Source organism: Tachysurus fulvidraco, chromosome 5 (genome assembly GCF_022655615.1).
Source record: "Tachysurus fulvidraco isolate hzauxx_2018 chromosome 5, HZAU_PFXX_2.0, whole genome shotgun sequence".
Classification (NCBI taxonomy): domain Eukaryota; kingdom Metazoa; phylum Chordata; class Actinopteri; order Siluriformes; family Bagridae; genus Tachysurus; species Tachysurus fulvidraco.
This window is the reverse complement of record NC_062522.1, coordinates 21,116,378-21,142,100: the sequence shown is the minus strand read 5'-3', so window position 1 is coordinate 21,142,100 and position 25,723 is coordinate 21,116,378. Positions and strand designations below refer to the sequence as shown.

Here is a 25,723-nt window from a genome sequence, read left to right as displayed (position 1 = left end):
ACAGGATTTCCTAAATCCAGATGTGTTCATAAGTTTTTCTTCCCCCATCACTAGAGTAAAGAACATGCCATGTTTCTAGAAGCATGACTAAGCTTAACCTGTTTCTGCTTATACCTAGAGCTAGGATATGCTTAAACACACACTGTAATTACTAGCAACTTAAAAGAAGAAGAAAAAAAAAATCTCAACCGATTTGTGGAAGCATGTAATTTTCCTTAATTTTCGTTTTCTCTGCTTGCTCTTTAACAGATGCAATTTATAATAATGTGCCACCTGTCAGTGGTTTAAAAAAAAGTTTGGTGCTTCCAAGAAGTCAGGGAATGATTAAAGGGTCACTTTTGTGATTAAAGAGCAGTGAAAATGGCACTGGGTTTGAAAAAGTCAAGGCTAAATATGGCAAGCAGAGATTATTTATATTTATATTTATATATACATATAATATAAAGGTCAAAAGTCTTAAAGCAGCTGTGATTTTGTAGTGATTTTGCAGGTTTAGTAACTGAGGAAAACTATTTTTAAAAGATTACACACACCATTTTTCATTTTTGAAAGCAAAAATAATTTTCTTATGATTAAAAAAAATGTCAACCCTTTATGCTTGCTTGAATTCCCTATTTCAAGTAAATGCTGTTGGACCACAATTTTTTTTTTTTTTTTTTTTATAAAACAAATTACTGTCATTATTGCAACCACAATGTCATACGACATCAGGCAAGCGTGGGACCACCCTTTTTTCCTGAACCTCTCCATATAAACTACCCTGGCATGAAAGGGTCAACAGAAGGAAGAAAGATTCAGAAGGAGAGACACGGGATTTAGAAATCACTTGACAAGCTACTGAGGAATTCCTGAGGGAAAGCAATTACAAAACGCTTCTCCATCTAGAGCACCAGAGGACATTTCTACTCTCCTGTAAGTACTGGGCAGATTTGTGAATACCTTGGGGTATAGAGTAGGGAGAGCATTTATGCTTAACAATATTTTTAGATATGTCAGAGTTTTGTCCAACTTGGTAGTACTACAATTTTGTAAAGATGTGTAAATGTTATGTCTTCGTGTCTGTCAATTTTGTGTAAACTAATTCATTATCCTCAAAAAGAAAATCAGTTTAGAACCACAAACAAGCATCTTGACTGCTGTCTGAAAGCACTGATGCTGCACTCAAACATAACGTGAGGTTTTATTATATTTGAATGGAAGAAACAATATATTTTGATGCTTATCTGTAAATATGCTTAATATATATATATATTCTCGTGCATTCTTTCCATAGCAAGCTTCTTGTATTTAGAAAGTGGTATTTCTTTGTCTCTTTCTCAACGTTAAATAAAATGCTTTCTTCAGCCCCAAGCTATTATAGGGCACTAACCTGAAAAAGCAGAGCAATTGTTTTTAAAGGGCAGAACCCCCTGCCACATCTGCTGCAAACACTTTTTTTTTTTTTTTTTTTACAAGCTCACAGCCCAGCATGGGAGCATATCCGATGTAAACACTTAGTGGAATGAGGATGTGAATCACAATAGCATGACTGCAGAGAACATGGAAGAAAAGTGGTTTGCCAACTTTGATCTTAATAAATCCAAAAACATTTACACACAACTGGAACTTTGTTTTGTTTGTTGCCCACTCTTAGTTTAATCACTGTGCTTCTTGAGACTACTTACAGGAGTTGTGTATTGTGTATAACATTAAAGTTGTTTAATACATTTCCAAGTCATTGTAATGAATTCACATTCTGGAGTACTGTAGCCTAATCCCATGAGGACTCCAAGAAAAAAGGCAGTTGAAATTATGCAAAGTCTTTTTTTCTTTTTTCTTTTTTTTTTAAGAAGAGCCCTTTCCAGTCAGACCTTGGGGGCAGCTACCTCATAAAACACACTGCTAGACAATTTGATTCTGCTCATTCATCCCGGTTCTGTCTGAATGGCAGAAGACAGCTGTCTGTAAGCCACTATACTAGAGGATGGGCAAAATACATCAATATATATATAGAGAACTAATTTTGTATATGAAATACAAAATTAATATATATTAGATTTTGAAAAGTGGATGTAAGTAGTGTCATTTGTTAGATACATTTTGCCTTCTGACATTCTGGTGAAGGTTAGATTAGAAATTGTGCTGGTTGTTTACACAACATCTTAAAGAAGATGAAGCAATCATAGCGTCTTGCCTAAGTATTCCTCCTCTTGAACTTTTCTCCATTTTGTAGTTTTACAATCTGGAAATCTACCCAAAATAAACAAAATAATATTGAATATGCATTATATTCATATACATTGTGGTGGTGAAGAATAATAAAATTTTAATGATGATTTACAAACAAAACTGTGAATTTTGTAGTTAATGCCTGTTGGGCTGAAAAACAAATGAGTTCTGGTTCGGATTAGATTCAGAAGCCACATAATTATTTGAATGGAGTCCCCTCGTGTACAGCTACGGTATCATGTGATCGCAATATAAATACAACTCTCATCTCTTCCTGGAATGGAGTGTGGTAGAGAACAAACAAACATCATCACAAAGACCAAGGATCTATACAAACAAGTGCAGGACAAAGTTCTGGAAATGTATCAAACATGACGTGTTCACAGGAGAACCACAGCTAAGTCACTCCTCAAAGCCAGTCATTCTGGAACAGCAGCAGTGAGAAAGCTATTATTGAAAAGCCATGTGAATTACAATTTGAAGACTCAGCAAGCATGTAAAAAAGTTTCTCTGGTCTGATGATAACAGAATTTATATTTTGGATCTTTTGTTCTGAGCACAATGTTTTTTTATCACCCTGGGAACTCTGTATCCCACAGTAAAGCATGGTGGTGGGAGCAACAGCAGTCTTTATTTTGTCACACACAATAAAGCACATTGAAATTCTAAAGCAGGGTCAGCCATGATACAGAACTCCGGGATCAGACAGGGTTCTCAAGGGCTCAACAGTGGCAGCTTGCAGAGCTGGGGCTTGAACCCTTGACCTTCTGATTAGTAAACCAGCCTTAACCGTTGAGTGGCAAACATATATAATGTGGTGGTGCTGTTTCTCATCAGCAGGGACTGACAAACTTGTCAGTGATAAGGGCAAAGAGGAAGCCCCCAAATACTGTGCAATCCCAGAAGAAATCTGGTCCAATCTGGAGGTCTATCTTCCAATAAGTCACTAACCCTAAATACACTGTTAAAGTGTACAGTAAAGTGGCACAAAACCTGAATGTGATAGATTGTCCCAGTCAAAGCCCAGACCTAAATCTGATTGAAAATCTGTGCTAAAATTTTCAACAAAGTGTCCAGTGAAACTGACAAAGCTTGAGCAATTTTGATAAGAGGAATGAACAAATACAGTGCTATGCAAAAAAACTCAACCCATCTATAGATTCATCTGGATTACAAACACACACACACTTTCTTCTAGCATTTTTAAAAAATGTACTCAATGTTTTAATAAACCATTTGGAATAGTACTCGGTAGAAACAGCTTGAGTCTGTTTCACCCATTTTTTTTTGTGTGTGTTAGATTACACTGTAAGAAAATATTTGTTTTTAACCGCTCCTGCATTTCTCGGATTTGTGTTTGGACCATCGTCCTACGACCTTCTTAAACATCATCAGTGTTCTGGAATATACGAATAACACAGACATTGTTCCAGCCAGATCTTTAACTGCAAAACAACATAAGCATAAACATTTATATAAAAGATAGAAAATCAATTATTTTTTTTAAAACTTGCTTATTCCATGCTTATCACCTTTAGTCTGGTACTTGATACAGGTAGAACCTCCTTTTTCTACAGGGGGTCTGTTGCTGTCAGCACTTAAAAATGCACACTGCCATGTTCTTGGACAGTAGGAGAAACAGCAGAACCTGAACAAAACCCCATGCAGGGGCTGGTAGCAGACCACAACATGCACAAAAAGACAAGCACCAAAGCGGGAGAACTGGATCATGCCACAATTCTAGTCTATGTACAGATTTCATGTTCTAATCATTACCTTTCTCATGGTTTAAAATAGTATTACAACAATATAATAATGACTGTGTTCCTATCTCATTTTGCAATACAGCAAACGAAATTGTTGTTTTTGTAAAACATTTATAGAGATTTATATTTACAAAGAATTTTTAGATCTATTTTACATCTATATAGCTGTAATATTGTAGAAAATTATAAAAATAATTATTGTATATATTTCAGAGTGAAATATTCAAATATTTTGAAAATATCCATGACAGCATTATTACTGATGTTAAATATTATAGAACATCATATCTGAGTATTACTACATGTTCTGTATTATAGAATTTGCAGCCCCTGTTCTCTTTAAAAAGATTTTCCACCATGTTACATAAGCACATGTGCTAACGCTCTCTCTCTCTCTCTCTCTCTCTCTCTCTCTCTCTCTCTCTCTCTCTCTCTCTCTCTCTCTCTCTCTCTCTCTCTGTCCCTCTGTCTCTCTCTCTCACACACATAAACACATACGCATACTTCAGGTTTATATTCAGCTAAAGAGGAAGAGAGACACAGACTTCAGCTATTAGGTGCTCAATCCAAAGGCAAGAAAAAAATCCTTTTGTGAGTTGTCTGTATTAATCGATCTGGTACGCACTCATGCAGTATTGTATAAGAACACCGAGTGCTCCAAAAGACTCGGATTTAAGAAAGAGCTGAAGAAAAAGGGCTTTGACGTCATTGGAGTTCAATGCTATGGGATAGTGTCAGTGTGCAGGGAGCTGATGTGTGAGTGCTCGGCTTTAATGTGTAAAGGACTTTAAATACATGATGTGTGATTTTCAGCTACATGGTATGTGTTTATTTTGATAGGGCTTTGAGTAGGTTTGGATGCTTGGATGCAAAGTACTCAGCACTGTTGGGATGAAGACTGTATGAAAAGCTATAAATATGGAACTGAACATTTGGAGAGTCAGAAAAAAAGCACACTGAAACATTAGTGGTTTGGGAACATGTTTAATTGGGGTAGACAAACAGGACTACCTATGAGTACAAAAGCCATGCTGTTTGTAATATCTACCTAAAGATAATGATTCTGTCTATTTAACACAATTTTTCACCAGAATATTTGCATCCATTTCTTTATTGTGTTTAACCTCTCTTTCCACTAGGGAATTTTAAAAAAACTTTACTCCCTGTCTTTCATCCCTTAAGGCAACATGGGGCTTTACAGAATGGCCATCTTCATCTTCCTCCTCCCACACATGGCACGGATGACAGAAATTTCTCCTGGGTTCAAAATCCGCATCACGTCCAAAGGACTGGAGTTGTGTAAGAAAATGAACATTCACATTCATATAGATTACTCAGCTACACCAGTGTATGTCACATTTAGAAGCTAGCACAAATTGTTTTTTTTTGATGCACACAAAGTGACCTTATTGAACTTATTTAGTGAAACACGAGACTCAGAGGTTTGTGGAACAAGAGCTGGGAGGTATCACCATGCCAGAGATGCACGGCAAGAAGGGGAATCTCCAGTACTCCATTACAGAGTGAGTTTGACCGCCATCCAATCAGTAACACTATTATACTGTATATACTATTATTATTTTTATTATATCTGTCTCTCATTCATTTGTAGCTAGTAGAGAACCATACAAAAATAAGGACATGTTGTGTGTCTCCAGTCAGAGAGACTGATATTTGATAGCTGACAAAATCAATTCATTACATTTAAAGCGTAACTTTCACTCTTGATTTTTATTTTTATTTAAGAATAAATAAAAAAGCCTAAAATCCAATCGTTTTTCAAGACGGACACACAGGACATGCGTGACTTATTTAAAGAAACGGGTTTTTTTTGTTTGTTAAATGCGGCTTTGGGAGACATTTACACTCTAGGTTAAATTGTCTTGGGTGATCAAAAAATCTGTTGCCAATGTGTCTTACCCTTTACGTCCCTATAGATATAGTCCTTTAATCAACAAAGTGTCAACAGGGTCTAAGACGTGTTTTACCGTAATTGTTTACATAATCACTAAGCACTAATAGGAACAGATGTACATCTGCATTTTTCTCCAATCAGCCAATCATGTGGCAGTAGCACAATGCATAAAATCATGTAGATACAGGTCAGGAGCTTCAGTAGTTTCCATCAAACATCAGAATAGGGAAAAAGTGTGATTGTGACTGATTGTGGCATGAATGTTAATATCAAATGAACTGGTTTAAGTATTTTAGAAATCGATGATCTATGATTTTCACACACAACAGTCTTTAGAGCTCTACAGAATACCGGGAGGAAAAAAAAAACAAATTCTGTTTACAGAGCATCTGCTTTCCAAAACGCCTCGTTGATGAGATCAGAGAAGACTAGTTTAAGCTGACTATAGACTATACTAACATAAATAAGCACATTTTACAACCCAGTTAAAAATTGTAACGCATCTCAATGCACACAGCACATCAGACATTGCGGTGATTGGTCTACAACAACAGAAGGCCACATCAGATTATGCTTCTGTCAGCCAAACACAATATTCTCAGGCTATCATGTGCACAGACTCACTGAAACTGGACAGTCGAAGACTGGGGATGAATTGGATGAATCAATTGGATGAATTTGTGCCCATGATATCTTTCTGTTATTGGCTGACAGGAGCATAACCTGTTCTGGTCTTCTGCTGTTGCAGCTCATCTACTTCAAGTAACTTCATGCTTTTCTGCTTACCACAGCTATAAAGAGTCAACAGTGTTTCCTCTGAGTTATACTCAAACCATCTGAGACCAATATCCATGTCGCAGTCAAAGTCACAGCGATTTTTTCATCGTGATGGTTGACATTAACTGAAGCTCTTGAACTGTATGTGCATGATTTTTGTATGCACTGCTCCTACACGATTGACTGCATGAATGTGTACATGAGCAGGTGTTTTTAATAAAGTGGACAGATTGTATAATATATGCATGTGATTGTATAATATATGCATTTTTTTTTGGCTTAATTAAACCACAGTATTCTAAAGAAATGGAACAAATGTACCAATATAGTTCTGGAAACAAACTATGATTTGAGATGTACTTATGTGGAACGTCAGAGAATAATATAGGTAAAGGTTCATGTTCGTCTAATTAGTCGATAAGTCACTTAAGCTTATTTGTTCATTTTGTTGGTGAAGACTAAAATGGAAATGTTACAGAGCAATAATAATTTACCTCTGTAGTGCAAATGTGTGACAAACGTTAATGACATTTTTATAAACAAATAAAAATAGGACAAAAGTCAGACGACTGTCCGAGTGGACAAATCTTTATCCGTTCCCTGTGTACACAAATTCAGGCTCTTTTAGAAAGAAACAAGTTTTTCGAGTACCATTTAAACTCAACATGCATCAATGCAAATGATAATAGCTGAATTTTTTAGATAGATACTTTATGAATTCTGAAGAAAATTCAAGTATCCAGTAGCAACATACAGAGAAATAGGATTTCTTAAACACAGTAACACAGTAATCCTCACCCCCACCTCCCCGCACCAACGAAATAAGTTTGCTTTTATGGCCAACTAGTTCATTGTGGATTAATTGATCTTAAAATACAAGTCTACAGTTTGATCTCTTATTTTTAAAGGTACCTGCTCCTAACCAGTCTCCTCTCTCTTTCCACCAGTATAAAGATTACAGAGCTGAACCTGACTGCAGATTTGAGTTTCCAGCCTGTAGATGGACTGCTGTTTGATGTACAGAACTCATCTATTACCCTCAACTTCCAGAGACGTGTGATCTACTGGTTGATGTAGGTTTTATAAGGACATGCTGACATCTGCTTTGATGAATGTGTGTGTGTGTGTGTGTGTGTGTGTGTGTGTGTGTGTGTGTGTGTGTGTGTGTGTGTGTGTGTGTGTGTGTGTGTGTGTGTGTGTGTGTGTGTGTGTGTTGGGGGATGAGGGGGCATGGGGGGGCTAATCGTGAATGAATGCTCTAGCAAAATCAAGCAATAGGTTTGAATATGGAGTAAACCTCAGCTGACAGACCTATATCTGTATCTATCAGACAAGATGTGGGTGCCATCAACGCCTCTGCAGAAGGCGTATACATCAACACCACACTCCATCTTGCTAAAGATGAAGAGGGCCGTCTGAAGATTGCCAACGTCAGCTGTGATGCTTCCATTGCCAAGATGAGGGCCAAATTTGGTGGGACTTTTGGGTACTGACCACATAATAGTAAAAAAAATCTATGAATTTACAGTTCATAGATATACTCTCTCTCTCTCTCTCTCTCTCTCTCTCTCTCTCTCTCTCTCTCTCTCTCTCTCTCTCGTTCGCTCAGGACGTCTGTGACTTATTTAAAGAAACAATTTTTTGTGATTGTGATTTTTTTTTGGTTAATTAAACCACAGTATTCTAAAGAAATGGAACAAATGTACCAATATTCAACATAGTCCTGGAAACAAACTGTGATTTTAGATGTACACATATTAGTAAAAAAAAATCTATGAATTTACAGTTCATAGATATACTCTCTCTCTCTCTCTCTCTCTCTCTCTCTCTCCCTCTCTATCTATCTATCTATCTATCTATCTATCTATCTATCTATCTATCTATCTATCTATCTATCTATCTATCTATCTATCTATCTCATTAGAAACCAGAAAGGACAAAACTAATGAAGAATTGATAGAAAAGAAAAGCTGTGCATTACTGTACAACTGACCAGTGCAAAATTAAATAAACAACCTTTAAAAAAAATAAAATGCATTATGTGGCACATCCTCTAGTCCATTTGAATGAGCTGTTATTCTAGAATGCACTGAAATAGGTGCATTAATAGAAATTGAATACTAGATCTGAGAATTCAAACATGCTGTGGTATAAGTACTAATAAAAAGTAAAAGTTTGAGTTCAGAAGCATTTTTAATTTAACATGCATCTTCACGTCTACAGGAGGGTCTACGACCTTGTAGCCACATTCATGAGCACAGGAATGCGCTTCATATTGAATCGGCAGGTTCGTTTTCATACTGAAGAGCAAGTTGTGAAATTCTAGGTAAGTTCTTTATAAGAGACAATAATATGAACAGAACTTGTGTACTTCTTTTAGATTTGCCCTGCTCTTAATCACGCTGGCCTTGTCCTGATCAACCAACTGCTGGAGACGATTCCAGGTCAGACTGCACTTCTGACTTCTGTTTATTTTTACACACAAATGGTTTTGTTGATGCATGTTTATGACCTGTGTGGAAATGTGCTGGAAAAGATTAAGAGCTCTAAGCATGAATGTTTGTGCTTGTGCAGTGCATGCAGAAGTGGATTATTATGTCGGCATTGACTACTCACTATTGAGTGACCCAGTGGTTAGTGGTACGAGTCTTGATATGGATTTTAGGGTAAGTCTTTTATTACCAGTGATGTTAACTGATTGGTTATTGAGGATTTTTCTGTGTCGATTGGAATTTTCTGAATGAACCGTTCTCCTCGTAGGGGATGTTCTACAACCTGCAGAACAAGCATGACATCTTGGAGAATTATTCTGTGAATCCAGTGTTGAACAAGTACAATCACATGATCTACATGGCTCTCTCTGAGTACTTTTTCGACAGTGGACTCTACTCATATTTCAAAGGAGGCGTGTTCAGGATGCGCATAGCCAATGAACGAGTAAGATATATTTTACACACACAGCAATATTTTATATTGAGTAAAAGGACCTTGCGTAATCTGTTGAAATTTTTTCAGATGCCTAAAGACTTGGAGATGCTTCTCAGGACCACCTACTTTGGAGCAATCATGCTACTGGTGAGAGATTTCTGAATGTGTTTCTCTAATTTATTGTTTTTCTACCTGATTTGGGATATCCAACATCGAATGTCTTCAACGAATGTCATATCACAATCTACAGTGGACGTTAACGGGTCATATGAAAGTAGACAATCAGAGCTTTAAGAAATTGTAGTTTTTTTTATAAGTATTTCTGTTCTACCAATAAATACATAGAAAATTTACAAAAAAGTTCTTTTTACACAAATGTTTATATCCTTAATGTAAACGGTGAAATCAAACCCATTTCTACTCTCTGAGATGCCCCGAGTGCTACGTCATAAGCATCTAAAAATTGGTATTTTTAACCATTACAATTTTATTTAAAGTCATTTCAGAGTTGTTGTGATAAAATAATTCAATTCTTTATGCTGATTAAAAATGTCTGATAAACTGTTTTCCATTTCTCTGGCACAATGGAATGCCAATGTACTGGTAAAAAAAAAAAGATTAAAATAAAAGTGGTAGATTTTCATTCAAAAACCCTGAAGGAAATAAACATTGCACAATACAATGGAGTGCAACAGCAATATCCATCTAAGAAGCCAGAATCTTGTGGAGGACTTGTTTATGTATTTTTTTTTTTGTTGTTGTTGTTCTTCAGAATCCGGCTTTGATGGATGCTCCAATCTCATTGGAGATGGAGGTAACATCAGCTCCTAAGTCTACCATCAAGCCTTCAGGGGCAACAGCAACCGTGCACGCTGGTGTCCGAGTGCTGCTCTTACCTCCAGGAAAGTCACCTGTTCAGCTCAGCAGTATGACCATGGTATGGATTTCCCATAATGCACATGAATTGTTATAACAAAGGGGATTTCATGTCAGATTGGAAATCAGTGAGTAAAATCCTTCTATTCTCAGCGTATCAATAATACATCTTAGAGCTTTGACTGCATTTCGGCGTGAAACTAATTCAACACACTAATCACTGTGAATTGCAGTGCAACTGGGAATTGCACCCAAATGTGTCTGCTTTTCTATCTGGCACAGAATCCTCTCCGTATCTGGCTCTAGTGTAATATGAAATGTTTGGGTAAAAAAAAAATGTTTGGTGCTGGTGAGGTCACTGCAGTCACTGCTCCGAAACAATGCCGCTACATGTCGTACTGTGTATGGTTTGTATGTGACAAATACATTTTGAATTTGAATTTGTAGGAGTCCAAATTCAATGCTAAGGTGTACATGAAGGAGAAGAGACTGGCTATACTGCTGGACCTAAGAAGGTACATGAAGTTTAAACATTCTGACATCTTTCTTGGGTTATATACATATATATACCGTATACACTACATTTACAGAAAAATATTCAGACCCCTTTAGTTTTTGTACTTGTTTGTGTTATAGATTTCATTTTAAATGGATTAAATTTACTTTAATCTATACACAATGACTTGACAAAGTGAAAAACAAGTTTTTTTTAACGCATTAAAGCACTAATGGCAGCAATCAATCGAGTATAATTGAATAAATCCTTAAAGCTTTTCACACCTGGATTTGGACAGTTTCTCCCATTCTTGCTGGCAAATCCTCTCAAGCTCAACCAACTGGATGTCTATGAACTATAAGTCTTTATGCCTCTTCACATATTTTCACATATTTCTATTTCACTAAAGACATCCGGACACTTGTCCCAAGGCCACCCAGTGTTGTCACATCTGTATGTTTCAGGTTGTTGTCATGTTGTAAAGTGAACACTTTGGTTCAGGTTTGCTTCAAAGAGAGTTCTTAGGCTTTGACAATTCCCCTCTGCACAAAGTAAGGTCTATAGACATGAACGTGTTTGGACAAGGGTGGTCTCGAAGAAGACAGAGCCATGAGCTCAACCACACAGAAGACCTTTAGAATCAACTGGTAAACTGATTATTCCCCACATGCCTCCTCGTACAACATCAGAAACCCGATCTCACTAATGCTCCTGTGGCCGAATGAACACAGATCCTCATAACCACACTACAATATCTAGTGATATTGTAACAGAGACGTGAAGATTAAATCTGGATTACCAAGCACATATAGGTGTGAGAGTCAGATGTCCACAAACTTCAGACAATATTGTATTTGTTATTTATTATACCACCACCTTACACTTTTCACATCTTTCGAGTTAAAGTAAATATAAATATATACATAAATATGACCAAAAAAATATATATTCATAAGCGTAAACAAATACATGTATAAATTATAAAACAAGAAAAAAGTACTGGTTTGTTTACTGGCAGGTGTAAAAATCATCTCCGTTTCTAAACCCTATGCAACACTTCTCTACAAGAAAAAAAGCACAGCCTTGCAAATCTAATAGCATTTAGACAAATCAAAATAGCTCCTTTGGAACAATATACTACAGAAAATTAAAAAAAAACACTGGCAATATTTCAGCTCACACTGTACTATACTGTACTTAAAAAAAATCGTGAGAATAACGATACATCGACTTTACATCAAATTTAACGTCACGTTTAATCTCATCACCCAAGAAAGTAAATCCACAAAGCAAAGCAACAACTCGGAACACACAGCTAAAATAACTGAAGAAGGCCCTGCATGGACCAGCCTTGAAGTATCTCTCCATTTGCATCCCAAATCTTGTTGATTTTTCACGAAAAATGGACCAAAACTAAAACATATTACTATTCATTCTTTTTGGAGATAATCTGCAGCAGTTTTGCAACAAAATTCCAGTGTTGATCATTTGTTGTGTACAGAATATTTTTCCCCATTAATCTTGCTTGGGGTGCTGGTAGTAGCTCAGAGGATAAGATGTTGTACTACTTATTTAAAAGGCAAATCCCAGGACCACCAAGCTGCCAATTCTGGGCCCCTGAGCAAGGCCCCAACCGTCAGCTGAGATTATGAGTGTAAAAATAAATGAGATTATGAGTGTAAAAATAAGGTTTTTTTTTTTTATTATTATTATTTTGCTTTGTTTATGCTTAGAAACACCTACTTTTGTGTTCTGAATTATGACCAAAAAAGTCAAAGTCATTTTCTATGTAAATGATATGAAGATATGGAGTTGAAATATATTAGCAAAAGTGTCCAAAATATTTGTTTCCCTTCAGTGTTCTTACTTGGTACATTTATAAATTTACAGAAACTCCAAAAAAAAAGTTTTCACTTTAGAATTACACTTAGAAGTACATTTAGAACATTTCTATTTAGATTTCTAATACAATATAATGAGCAAAAAAAAAAAAAAATGCGAAGGGGTCTGAATACTTGGATCACACATAATGCAGTAATTTATACACTTTTTTTGTTTTCTAGGTTTAAAATCTTTTCTAACCAGTCTGCTCTGGAGTCGTTAGCGGTAAGACACCGTTTGATGTTCAGCATACTTTTGTTTTAACTTACTGTGTTTGTGAACTTAAGAATAAAATTGTGTTTAATGGCTACTGTCTGAATCTACACTCTGTGCAGCTGATTCCACTGCAAGGACCGCTGAAGGCTCTGCTCCAAGTAACTATTGTGCCAATGTTAAACAGTAAGTATAACACAAAGTCCATTTCTAGCAGTAAGCTTTTCACAACAGACGATTCATGCTGTATGTGTGTATTGAATTGGGTTGTTACACAATGCAGCTATCCCTATATAATGGTCCTATTACCGGTGTCTGCATCTAAAGTCTGATTGCTTTTTTTTCAAATACATTTTTATATATTAATTATGAACCCAATGTTAGTAGAAACACAACACCAAAGGTAGAAATGTCAGCACCTTCAGCATGTTCTCTGAATCCTAGATATACACAGGAAAGTGTTTTATCCCACTTTCATTATTTTTATTCCAGCCTGTGTTTTTCCTGAAAGGTTCACAAGGTGTCCCATAATATAAAAACTACAGTTGTGCTCAAAAGTTTGCATACCCTGAAAGGAATCGTTAAACATTGCCATTTATTTAAAATATGACTGATAATTCAAAGTATTTTTTTTTCTTATTTAAAGATAGTGGTCACTTGTCATAAATTATCACAAAGTTGTTTGACTCCTTTTAAAACCTATTGATAACTGGTATCACTTAAACTACCCTGATCAAAAGTTTACATATCAATGAATGTTTGGCCACATTATAAACACACCGGTTGATACACAGAAGTGTTTCCACACCTGTGACACTTTGTAATTGTAATTTGTGTCTGAACATAAATATAGTTAGTGAGTTTCTCAGCTCATGAGGTGATGCACTGACTTGGCTAGATACTACACCATGGGGAAGACAAAAGAACTGCCAATGGAGCTGTGTAATAAGGTAGTTGAGCTTTATAATGCAGGAAGAGGATATAAAAAAATATCTTAACACATGAATATGCCAGTCAGTACTGTTCGAATTCTGATAAAGAGGTGGAAAATAAGAGGTTCTGTTGATACTAAGCCACGGTCAGGTAGACAAAAAAAAAGATCTCACCCACTACTGCCAGAAGAATTGTTCAGGATGCAAAGAAAAAGCCACAAACAACTTAGAGAGAAATACAGGCTGCTCTAGAAAAAAGTGGTGGTGTTGTTCCAAGGAGCACAAAAAGGATGTACTTGAACACCAATGACCTGCATGTTCAAGTTGCCAGGAGTCATTTGGAGTGATGAGACCAAAACTGAACTTTATAGTCATAACCATAAACGATATGTTTTAAGAGGAGTCAACAAGGCCTACTGTGAAAAGTACACCATTCCCACTGTAAAGCATGGTGGTAGATGTCTTGTGTTTTGGGGCTGTCTGAGCTCCAGTGGCACAGGGAAGTTAGTGAAAATTGATAGCAAGATGAATGTAGCATGTTATCAGAAAATACTGGCAGACAATTTGCATTCTTAAACACATGATGCTCTCGAATGTTCCGACATGACAATGATCCAAAGCACAAGGCTAGGTTGTCCCTTCAGTAGCTACAGCAGAAAAAGGTGAAGGTTCTGGAGTGACCATCACGGTCTCCTGACCCCAATATCATTTAGCCACCTTGGGGAGATCTCAAACATGCAGTTTGTGCAAGGCAACCAAAAAATTTACTGGAACTGGAGCCATTTTGCCGAGAAGAAGGTGCAGCTATACCAAGTGAGAGAATTAAAAAGCTCACGCACAATTATTACTAAAGACTGCATGCCATCATTGATGCTAAAGGGGGTAATACATGATATTAAGAAATAAAGGTATGCAAACTTTTGAACAAGGATTATTTCTTTTTCATGTTTTGTTTGGTGTGTTGTGCATTTAAATGTTATGCCTTACATATTCACTTGATTCCTATAACAAATAAAAAAAACTTTAATACTATATACACACGAACAGAGTATTTAACAGAAGTAAGTACACCCCTCACATTGTTGTAAATATTTTATTATATCTTTTCATGTGACAACACTGAAGAAACGACACTTTATTGCAATATAAAGTAGTGAGCGTTCAGCTTGTATAATTGTGTAAATTTGCTGTCCCCTCAAAATAACTCAACAAACAGCCATTAATGTCTAAAAACACTGGCCACAAAAGTGAGTTCACCCCTAAATGAAAATGTCCAAATTGGACCAAGAGTTTCAATATTTTGTGTGGCCACCATTATCTTCCAGCACTGCCTTAACCCTCTCGGGCATGGAGTTCACCAGAGCGTCACAGGTTGCCACTGGAGTCCTCTTACACACCTCCATGATGACATCATGGAGCTGGTGGATGTTAGAGACCTCGCAGTCCCACCACCATGCTTGATTGTAGGCAAGACACACCTGTCTTTGTACTCCTCACCTGGTTGCCACCACACACGCTTGACACCATCTGAACCAAATAAGTTTATCTTGGTCTCATCAGATCACAGGACATGGTTCCAGTAATCCATGTCCTTAGTCTGCTTGTCTTCAGCAAACTGTTGGCTTTCTTGCGCATCATCTTTAAAAGAGGCTTTCTTCTGGTATGACATGCAGGCCGATTTGATGCAGTGTGCTGCGTATGGTCTGAGCACTGCCAGGCTGACCCTCCATGCCATCAACCTATGCAGCAATGCTGGCAGCATTCATAGGTCTATTTCCAAAACACGACCTCTGCATATGACGCTGACCATGTACACTCAACTAGTTGACCATGGTGAGGCCTATTCTGAGTGGAACCTGTCCTGTTAAAACACTGTATGGTCTTGGCCAGCTAAGTTTCAGGGTCTTGGCAATTTTCTTATAGCCTACGGCATCTTTAAGTAGGGCAACAATTCTTTTTTTTTTCAGATCCTTAGAGAGTCCTTTGCCATGAAGTGCCATGACCAGTATGTGACCAGTATGAGAGAGAGAGGATAACACCAAATTTAACACACCTACTCCCCAGTCACACCTGAGACCTTGTAACACTGAGTCACATGACACCGGGGAGAGAAAATGGCTAATTGGGCCAAATTTGGACATTTTCATTTAGGGGTGTACTCACTTTTGTGGTCAGTGTTTTTAGACTTCTGTGAGATACTATCTATCTATCTATATGAGAGAGAGAGTGTGTGTATTCTAATATAAAAAAGTCCAATTTAAACCATCTTGACAATAAAGGTAGTTTCTAAGCACTTCAACTGATCTTTATTTACATTCCCAATGTTTACATACCAGAACATCACCCACCTGTAAATTAAAATGTTTCTTTCTAAAAAAAAATTTTATACAGCTGAGTATTTTAACAGTTATACTTGTTTTCTTCTTTCAAGATTACACTAAAAAAGGCGTACAGATCCCTCTGCCAGATGGAATAGACCTCATTGAGGACATAGTCGAGTATCATGATGTAAGTTATGACATATCTGGCCTTTTGCCAAATCCAAACTTTGATTCAAACTCACTATTTACCATGTGATCTTCCAGGGCTACATCACTGTTGGAGCCGATCTCCATTTCCGCAGCGGATTGAAGGAGCTGATTGAGAAGACGTCTTAAGATCCTGACATATTTACCACTGTTATTTTAAACTTCCTTTCATACGTATGTTTAATAAGTTCTTGCTAAATAAATAGACAACTCCACCCAAATATTTTAAAACTTGTGCTAGAAATGTACATGGATTTTACCCTTACAGACGGTGTCCTTGGTTTTAGCTACATATGATGTGTACTTTGTTGTAATTGAATTAATCACTACTGTATTAATCAGAAATATGCATCTACTGCACACTGGTTAAAACATTGTGTAGGATTTGTTAATAGAAGACTTGTACTGTTGTTCCAGGTGCTTTTAAGCATTTTACAAAAATATCTTAAACAAAAAAAATATATATATATATAGGCAAGTATTTCTTCATCATTTTAATGTCATTAAAAAAACAAGTAAAAAAATGGGCAAAATATGGCATATTGACACCAATTCTGGATTATAAAACTGCAATTATTCCATACTATTATAATACTTGCTAATTACTTATTTTCCACAGAAGAGACTCCAAAAAGGGTTGGATAGTTGACAAAGTTTTCTCCCTCTTTATGACACTACCTTAGTACCAAGCAACGTTTTACTTGAAACAAATTACACGTTTTCCTGACTACTGGAGTGACATTAGACAGAGATATTAAATAATTTCAGAACACAAAGTTTGTTCATCATTTTGTCCATCACTAACATCAACTAAAATGAATTTCAAAATAGGGAGAGAAAAAAACAAACAAAAAACGAATACTGATTTTAAAAGGCGCATCAATAGTTAATTTCAGATATTCAAAGCAAATTAAAGCAACCCTGAGCAATTGGAAAAAACTAGGCACACATGATTCCTATATTCATTTTGGTTGTGCATTTCTTCTTGTGTAATGAAGTACAAATCCCTTTTGCCCCCGTTAAAATCAACATGACTACCTACTAGTGGATCATCTGGACAGTTTAAACATAAAACGTACTAGTCAGTCCAGAATGAGCAGGGACTACAGTTAAGCCCGGTGTGTCAGGATTATGCGGTCACTTGAAGCAAAATGGTATTGTTGCAGTCTTATAATTTAACCATAGTTAAGACGACAAAAACCGTGAGCACGATCAGCCAATATACACCTCCAATAGAATTCGTTAGAGTGCTTCAGTGATTCAGTGCAAACTCCAACCCAATCGAGTAGAATGTGTATAGGAACGTTAGAACGGCTGTTTGGTGATGAAATGTTTGAACATGGTGAAGGCGGCTATGGGCTTATCAGTGGGAACCATATGACCGGAACCCTGGAAATACAACAAAGAAAAAGATTGTAAAACACTGCAGATCACAGAAAATATGTATCCAAGTAAAAGATCACCTCCTTCTGAATAGAATGATTGTTTGTGATTGTTGATTAAAATGTGTTCTGTACTTGGGTAGTGACTCTACATGCTGAAAGCAGAGTTCATTAAACTTACCTTGACAGTAAGGAAAGACAAATTTGAGAACTCTTTGACAAATCCACCAATCTGCTGCGTTTCACCATTGTTGTAGAGCCATGGCCTGCGCTCCACTGTGACCTGTAAGAGAACCACCGCTCAAATTTACTGCCTCTGTGGGAAATGTTTAGAGTACAAATGTTGAGCAGAAACTTACCTTCTGTTTAAGGGACTCGACAAACCATTCATCACCAAGGAAATTGCAGGCCATGTCCACATCGCCGTTGTACACCAGCACACGGTATTTCTGTAAATGATGGCATTGTGCCGTTATGCTTAGGTTGTACATAATAGAAAGAACATTAGGAAGCATGGAAATCCATATTTGAAGGGTTTGAAGTTTGAGTATGACATTATTGCACAAGTTTAAAAAAAGAAAAAAAAAGAAAGAAAGAAAAAAAAAAGACATGTTTGGTTAATACTACTGGTAGCTGGAATCAGTTCTGTGCAAGAGTTTTCAGAAAAGCACTGCATTTATTATCCAAGTGAAAATGAATTGCTCTCAAACACCGTTATGTGACTGATCTGCCATGTTTATGGCCAAATCTTAGGTATTGGTACAAGTAGTGTTGCCATCGTGCAGCTCCAGTGTCCTGGTGTAGATCCTGAGCTCAGATTTACTTTATTGCAAGATTTTGCAAATTCTAATGGATATCTTTTGGGTTCTCCAGTTTCCTCCACTGCTAATAGATAAATTGGCTACACTAAATTACCCCTAAGGTAAAAATACAATTCCCTCTGAAACTATTGGCCCAGCAAAGCCTATTCATTTCTTTGTGTTCTGCAACCAAAAACATAGAACCTTTTGTATTAGAGCAGCCAATTTTTTTTAGATGAGCAAAAGGAATAGACTTGAGGAACAGACTTGAAGTACGGAACACTTAATTTGGTTGCATGTCTTTTGCTTCCAAGAACTCCAACAACCTTTTGTTTTGAGTGGTTTCTACCTTCAACGTCTTCATCGGGAGGTGAAATGCTGCTCAGTTGGTTTAAAGTCTATGAATGGCTGATTGAGTTGTCAAGTCTAAAACCTCCCCATTGTTTCCACTGATGAAGTCCTTTATTGTGTTGACAGTGTGTTTTGCGTCATCTTGCTGCATGATGAAGTTTCTCCTGATTAGATTTCATACATGTCTGCCAGAGAAATGTATGCAATCTAATCAGGAGAAACTTTATCATGCAGCAAGATGATGACGATGACAGACAATGGTTCTGTAGACTTCAGAATTCATTCTGCTGCATTCATGAGTTACATCAATAAAGATTTGTGAACCTTTTCCAGAAGTAGTCATGCCATCCCAAACTATGACACTACCTACAAGCAGATTATTATTACTTTTTTTTTCTTTTTTTTTTAAACACTTTGGCCTTCACTTTACATCAGTAAATGTTAAGCTTGGTTCCAACCTTGTGGCTCTTTTCTACATTTCTTTGCATATTCCCATCTGGCCATCTACTAGCTACTGCTGGTGAGTGGTTTGCAACTTATAGTATGGCCTCTAGATTTCTTCTCTTGAAATCTTTAAGTGGTGGATTGTGATATCTTTCCCCTTGGCCTGTGACGCTTGTTGATGTCGCCAACTGTTGATAGTGAATTTGTCTTTAGAACTCAATGTCACCATCGTTTTCCTTGGCAGACCAGTTTGGATTCGATTGATTTCTTTACTTTTTTCTAGGACATGCCAAATGTTTGAACTTAATTGTTTGTGCAATACCTCATTTATTTCCCCCTCTTTTCTCATCTTCAATACAGCTCAGTTTTCTCCTAAAGACATCTTTTATTTTCATATTGGCTTATTTGTTGTTAAAGGACAAGCCTTCACAGGTGAAACTGAAGGCTAAAACAAAGCTTCTGGCAGGACCCACCTAGGTAACAAGAGAAACCTGCTAATGTTCCAATAACTAATTCCGCTCATCTAAAATTGGGTGGCCTGATACAAAACATGCTATGTTCCATTTCATTTAACACATCTACTTATAAAATACGAGGAAAGCTGAAGTTCTAAAGGCTTTTATCTCAAAACACAAATGTCTTTGGTATAAAGCACAAACAAATGAATGACCATCATTCCAATAGTATTGAAGGGGTTTCGAAGGTGTGCGAATGGGTGAGTATTGCACCCTTGGATGGACTATGGTCCCTTAATGCTTGTATTCCCCAAAGTAGAACAGACTTACCCTTGCTTACGAACAAAACATTTCAACAAGAGAACATTGAATAGCTGAATTAAATAATCGCCATCAAATACATACATGTGAGTTCGTGACAGTAGACATCTTGGATTGTTTTTGACAACATTAGTAAGTAAGATTTTAAATGACACTGTTCAGTTTAAGTATATATTAACTGTTTCTGTACAGATAACCCACTTCGCTCGAGTTTGCTGTTGCACTGAATGCTGGCTCAATTTTATGACTCAAGTTATTCTATTAGAAAAAGATGCTGTAGCTCCTCTACTTAATGCTTTCTGCAGAGCACAGCTAGCAATCTGCTTTGATTTTCCTCATCAAGCATGGAATCTGTCCAGGTTGCCTTACATGCTGTGTTTCAGTGTTACTTGTTCGTTAACATGATGACATTATATTAAGCTTAAATCTCAGTGTCAGATGGCAATGCATGTCGCTGTCAGAACAATTTACAAGTATATGAGCAGGTTGTCAGAATGTGTACTTATGGACCCCTAGTTAACTCACCAGTGCGCCAAGTATCTTCATGTACTGCTCCTTCATATCCGTGTAGACACGATTATAGTTAAGGTTGACCTCAGCACTATGGACACCACAAGAGAATAATTGACCACTTATAAGCATTCTTTTTAGCATTTTTATATTAAAAAAAACACCATCTTTGCACAGAAACCTTTCTGGTTTTATAGTATGATATTAATAAAATGTTAAGTATTAAGTAGAACAACCACCTGCAGATCTCCCAGTTGAGTGCATCAGGCGAGATGTGGAGAGCCGACTTGACATAGGGGTTGTTTAGGTACATAGCAGACGAGGTAGAGTTGACACAGGGAGGATCCAGCTTTAAGGATTTGAAAACAGGGCCCAGTGCTAGCAGTTTCTACAACAAAAATAAAAGTTGTTAGTTTGTGGGCTTGAGAGCCATTTAAATAACAAGCAAACACTTCATAGTCAGGGAAATATGTATTAAGATTACGCAATAGGACAACATCATCATGAGTGTCTTGAGTTCTTTCAGATATCACCGTTATCTCCTTTTAATTGCTTTTTCCATACACCGTGGTTTGAAGCATTTTACTTCATAAAATTAGTATTCACTTAAAATAGTTATACAAAGTTTTTCAACAAAACACTTTTTAGTAATTAAATATCAACTCAGCAGCTGCTCATGACCATAGAGTTTGGTGGGGCAGGATGACCGTGACAAAGCCTCAGACAGAATATTGATTGCTTTGGGTTACTCTCATAAAAGTGGAAACGTTTTTCTTCTTCTTTAACCTTTGCTACAGGTCTAAAAAGTATGTGGTCAGCAGCTGATCATCATGCCAATATGTGCTTGTGCACAACTAATTGAGTCACAAAAGCATTAGTTAGGTCAGATCAGGAGGTCTGGGTTGCAGTCAGTGTTCCAATTCATCCTAGGGTGGGACTGAGGTCATGGCTCTATTGCCACTGATCAATTGATCAATTCCCCCCCCCTCCCCCTCCCTAAACTGTAACACTACTGTTAGTCTAGAATAAAAAAACTTGTATTTTTAATACATTTTGATAAATCATGTATATTTATAATAATTAAAAAAACAAACAAAAAAAAACACAGCATTCAGTTAACTTGGTTACCTGGTTCCACAATTTAGACCACTTTAGGTTAATGAAGTTATTTCCCAGGTCATGAACAACAAGACGTCCATTTTCAGCTCTAATAAAGAAATTGGAAAAAGGTCAGCAATTTATGATTTTAGTTATTCCACAGTACCAAAATCAACATTTCCAAGTGCAAAATAAGTAACTGCTATAAAGCATTGAAAAACAGCTGACTACATAACTATGTAGCAACAGGACTTTCAGAGAATAACGAAACCAACGCATAGGGACTTTTTCCAAGTGTTTTTTTTTTTTTTTTAGAAAATCAAATGACTAGCCACCAGTAGCAAGATAAACATTCAGAAAACCCCTAATGATGACAATGTATTCTGTTGTGTCACCCTCATGCTCAGTCACCCAGGAAAAGAGCTAGAAATGTTTCATCACTCTACATGAACAGATTCTCACCTTGTACTGTAAGGAACTCCTCCAGCACAATCAGCGTACAGGTTATAAATGTTAAGTCCTGAATTGTAGACGATTTGCTGTGCCTGCGATACCTATGATGAAAGCCAATAAGAACTTTTATATTAAATCAATAAGATAAAATTAATCTGGCACTTAATAGATTTGAGACAAAAACACACTTACTGAAGCAGAGCATGAGGTATCATTGCTGTTATAGAAGTTACATTGTCCGTCTTTGCAGCAATATTTCTGCAAAGCTGCCCATAAACTGAGAGAAAAAAACCCATTAGTGACACCACAAAGAGAGGCAAATAAATTATCCACCAATAACCAAGTGAAACAAGAGAACATGTACATAGGCTTATTATAAAAAGTATAAAATATAGGAATGCAGTTAAAATCTTAAGCCCAAAGAATTTTTAACCTGAAAAGAAAAAAAAAATTATACACATATATAAAATAAAGATTTTTTAAAGAAACAGACAAGGAAAGCTTCTGTTAAAAGAAAAAGTATGGGGGGAAAATTATACCTTTCTCCAAGCAGTCCATGGTAATATGCAAAATAGACAAGAGAGTTGTCATTCAGTTCATAGCTGGATAAGCCATTCCCAACAGCTATACCCTAAAAAACCCCACAAGTTTAGGTTAACAAAGCAAACACCATCACCTCAAAAGACAAAAGCCACCAAAATCTAAAAAGGCACCAACCTGCAGATTGAGGCTACTGTCTTCCAGAACTCTTTCAGCTAGTGTAGGAATATAAATGCCTCCATAGCTCTCGCCTGTGAGAAAAAGCTCATTCTTGCTGTACTCTGGGAAAAGTCGGAAAAATTCTTTGAGGGCCAAGTAGTTGTTCATGGATACCTGAAGGACACATAGGGGAAGAAAAAAATTGAGATATATATATATATAATCTCATTTTTTAACTAATTTACTAATTCCAAGTGCTTTTTTTTGGACACATCCGCACCAACCCTACAATCACACACCTCAGAGTCGTTGGTTGCATACTTCTTGTCGTCAGAATAGGAAAAGCCAACACCAGCTGGGGACTCCAAGTATAGCACATTAGCAATCTGCAAATTATGATCAGCTGATTAGACATGATTTCTATCCAATAAATAAAAATGAAAGTAAAACAGATTTGACATACATTAAGAATCCTGACCTGATCACACAAAATAAAATTCATATAAATCTAGTAATGTATCATGTCAGAGATCATAAAGGCTTTTCTGTAAAAGTAATTCTGACATGCTGGATAATTACTACATCTCATATATAACAACATTTTAAAGTTAGAAAAAAAATTGCAAACAAATTTATACTTTTTAAATGGAAGCATTTGTGCCAAAATAAGACAATGTGTGTGTATTTTTTTTTTCTTTCAGAACTAAATGCAAAATCAGAGAACTTTTATACTGCTACTTTTTGATTTCCCAAATCGGATTGTTCAAATGGTGTGGATTCGGCACTGAAGACTGGCAGTTGCAATTCAGATCACAGATTTTATATTAAAGCTGTTTGTGTTCCTGTTCTAACATCTTATTCACAGGGACTGATGTACAGATGATGTACATAATCAAGGGCTAATAAAAAAAAAATCATTATGTTAAACAATGAAAACCTATTCTAATATATAAATAGTCTCTATTGTGTACACTTTGTAACAGCCAGAGATTTCTGTAGTGGCTTATGGACAAAGGATTAAACTTTGTGATTCCTCTGCAACAGGAAAATCTGATTTTTGTTTTTTTGGTATAACATACTCTAGGTGCAAACAGGAACGAATGTCTTGTAAAAACATTCCACAACAATAAAATGTAGGCATACTGTTCAACAGCAATACCTCATTACAATGTAAAAATCTAAATCTGTCTGCAGCTTAAGAGAAAGAAAAAATATTGGGAAATGTATTGTAATATCCACTGTTTATAGGATTAACCATCATGAAGTTATTGAATCTTTTCCTTCCTTGCCCTGATGTCTTATTCCTTACATATGCACTGTGGAATTCTTTAAAGATATGAGATAATATAACCAATTGGCATTTTTTCCTTTAAACTGCATGTCAGTACAGTAAACATGACAATTAATTCCATATACTAAAAGTCCAACCTCAAGTCTTCTGGGAATACAATGAATATTTCACTTCGGTCATGTTGAATGAATGGCCACTTCTTACCATATTCCATGAATAAGGGTTGTACTGTAGAGTAGTACCATCATCCTGGATCTGGAAGAGAAACGACAAGAGGATATAACCTAAAACTGCCCACACTAAGATTAGGAATGATTTAGACGTTTTAATAAACATTTACTTTCCAGCACCCTTATCTAGAGTGACTTGCATTTTCTCTTTTTTGCACAACCTTTTTTTTTTCTTTTTTCAAGCACTCCTCAGGGATGTGTTCTCTCCCCACTGCTATTCTCCATATATACTAATGACTGCACTTCAAGTGACCCAACTGTTAAACTCCTGAAATTGACAGATAATAATACGCTCATCTGTCTCGTCCGAGACAACGAGGAGCCTGCGACCTCTTTCTGACTCAGCCAGACATAAAGCAAATACAGGAAGTTACAGCAGATTTAAGGAAGTTCCCCAGAACACAAAAGTTTATTTCCTTATTGAAATTCCTCATGAATCAAAGCTTACCAGAAAAGGGCCATGTTCTGTAAGCAGGCCATCCAGTGAGCTACAGCCAGGTCCTCCATTCAGCCACAGCACCACAGGGCTGCTCTCTGGGTCCTTCTGCGATTCCACAAACCTAAACAACAGCGTTATGTTTACAACCACCGAAAAACATCAAAGCCATACACTAAACTTTCAAGTATTTCTTGTTGTTTTTTCACGCAGCAGCAGCATCACGTGACTCGCACCCGGAACTCACGTGCGTGAGAACACTTGAAACTGAGGAAGAAAACACAAGTGACAAAATAAACGCACCAGTAGTGGAGATGTTTGTTGTCAGCCACTGTGAAATAACCTGAATACTGTTTGAAGCTCGGCTGCTTGGAAAGTCCGGGAAGAGACTTAATCTCATCCGCAGCTGGAGCTCCCAACACCCCCAGTGCTCCCAGTTCCCCCACCAGTAAAACAAGTAACGCCGTATACATCTGAAGAACAAGAGGGTTACAGTGTCGAAATGAAATTAAAACGACTCGCATGTTGTTTTAAAACTTTACTGTCGCAAACGTGCGTAATCCGATACCGAAAATCCCCAGAATCTGCAACTATCTCTTACCTTTACATCCGTTTTAGGGCAGGTTGCGTTTCAGCTGCCGCATTAATACAGACGTGAGATCACGTGACATTAAACTCGTGATCGAGTCACATTACTGATAAAAAACTTCAAAATAAAGGTACAACTCTAGAC

The 25,723-nt window shown here is 36.8% G+C and overlaps 2 protein-coding genes across 4 annotated transcripts; one reads left to right on the top strand and one right to left on the bottom strand.

Moving 5' to 3' along the window:
• Positions 1-756: 756 nt before the first annotated feature.
• LOC113642894 (phospholipid transfer protein) lies at positions 757-17,009 on the top strand. Of its 3 annotated transcripts, none has more exons than XM_027146664.2 (16): positions 757-912; positions 5,157-5,273; positions 5,398-5,497; positions 7,614-7,739; positions 7,997-8,152; positions 8,890-8,953; positions 9,047-9,110; positions 9,241-9,332; positions 9,427-9,603; positions 9,682-9,741; positions 10,367-10,531; positions 10,918-10,985; positions 13,030-13,072; positions 13,183-13,246; positions 16,424-16,500; positions 16,578-17,009. In XM_027146664.2, exons 2-16 carry the CDS (start codon positions 5,162-5,164, stop codon positions 16,647-16,649), a joined length of 1,440 nt encoding a protein of 479 aa, XP_027002465.1. In that variant the 5' UTR covers positions 757-912; positions 5,157-5,161; the 3' UTR covers positions 16,650-17,009. The 3 variants fall into 3 exon arrangements, with proteins under 3 accessions (XP_027002465.1, XP_027002466.1, XP_027002467.1); XM_027146665.2 differs by lacking the exon at positions 757-912 and adding an exon at positions 4,406-4,546; XM_027146666.2 differs by lacking the exon at positions 757-912 and adding an exon at positions 4,437-4,565.
• On the bottom strand, positions 17,000-25,691 carry ctsa (cathepsin A). Its single transcript, XM_027146667.2, has 15 exons — positions 25,592-25,691; positions 25,294-25,463; positions 25,003-25,114; positions 24,529-24,579; positions 23,333-23,419; positions 23,052-23,207; positions 22,874-22,965; positions 22,527-22,611; positions 22,344-22,435; positions 21,912-21,990; positions 21,023-21,171; positions 20,799-20,874; positions 18,262-18,351; positions 18,084-18,185; positions 17,000-17,909 (listed from the first exon to the last, which is right to left on the bottom strand). The coding sequence occupies exons 2-15, from the start codon at positions 25,461-25,463 to the stop codon at positions 17,826-17,828; spliced, it is 1,425 nt and encodes a 474-aa protein (XP_027002468.2). The 5' UTR covers positions 25,592-25,691; the 3' UTR covers positions 17,000-17,825.
• Positions 25,692-25,723: the final 32 nt, after the last annotated feature.

Excerpts from the sequence above, each read along its gene's own strand:
- ctsa (XM_027146667.2), bottom strand. The coding sequence starts at position 25,463 with ATGTATACGGCGTTACTTGTTTTACTGGTGGGGGAACTGGGAGCACTG. Across the intron at positions 23,420-24,528 it reads ACCCTTATTCATGGAATATG|ATTGCTAATGTGCTATACTT; the intron begins GTAAGAAGTGGC and ends CATAATTTGCAG. Across the intron at positions 17,910-18,083 it reads TGTCTTTCCTTACTGTCAAG|GGTTCCGGTCATATGGTTCC; the intron begins GTAAGTTTAATG and ends TTGTATTTCCAG.
- LOC113642894 (XM_027146664.2), top strand. The coding sequence starts at position 5,162 with ATGGGGCTTTACAGAATGGCCATCTTCATCTTCCTCCTCCCACACATG. Across the intron at positions 9,742-10,366 it reads TTGGAGCAATCATGCTACTG|AATCCGGCTTTGATGGATGC; the intron begins GTGAGAGATTTC and ends GTTGTTCTTCAG. Across the intron at positions 16,501-16,577 it reads ACATAGTCGAGTATCATGAT|GGCTACATCACTGTTGGAGC; the intron begins GTAAGTTATGAC and ends GTGATCTTCCAG.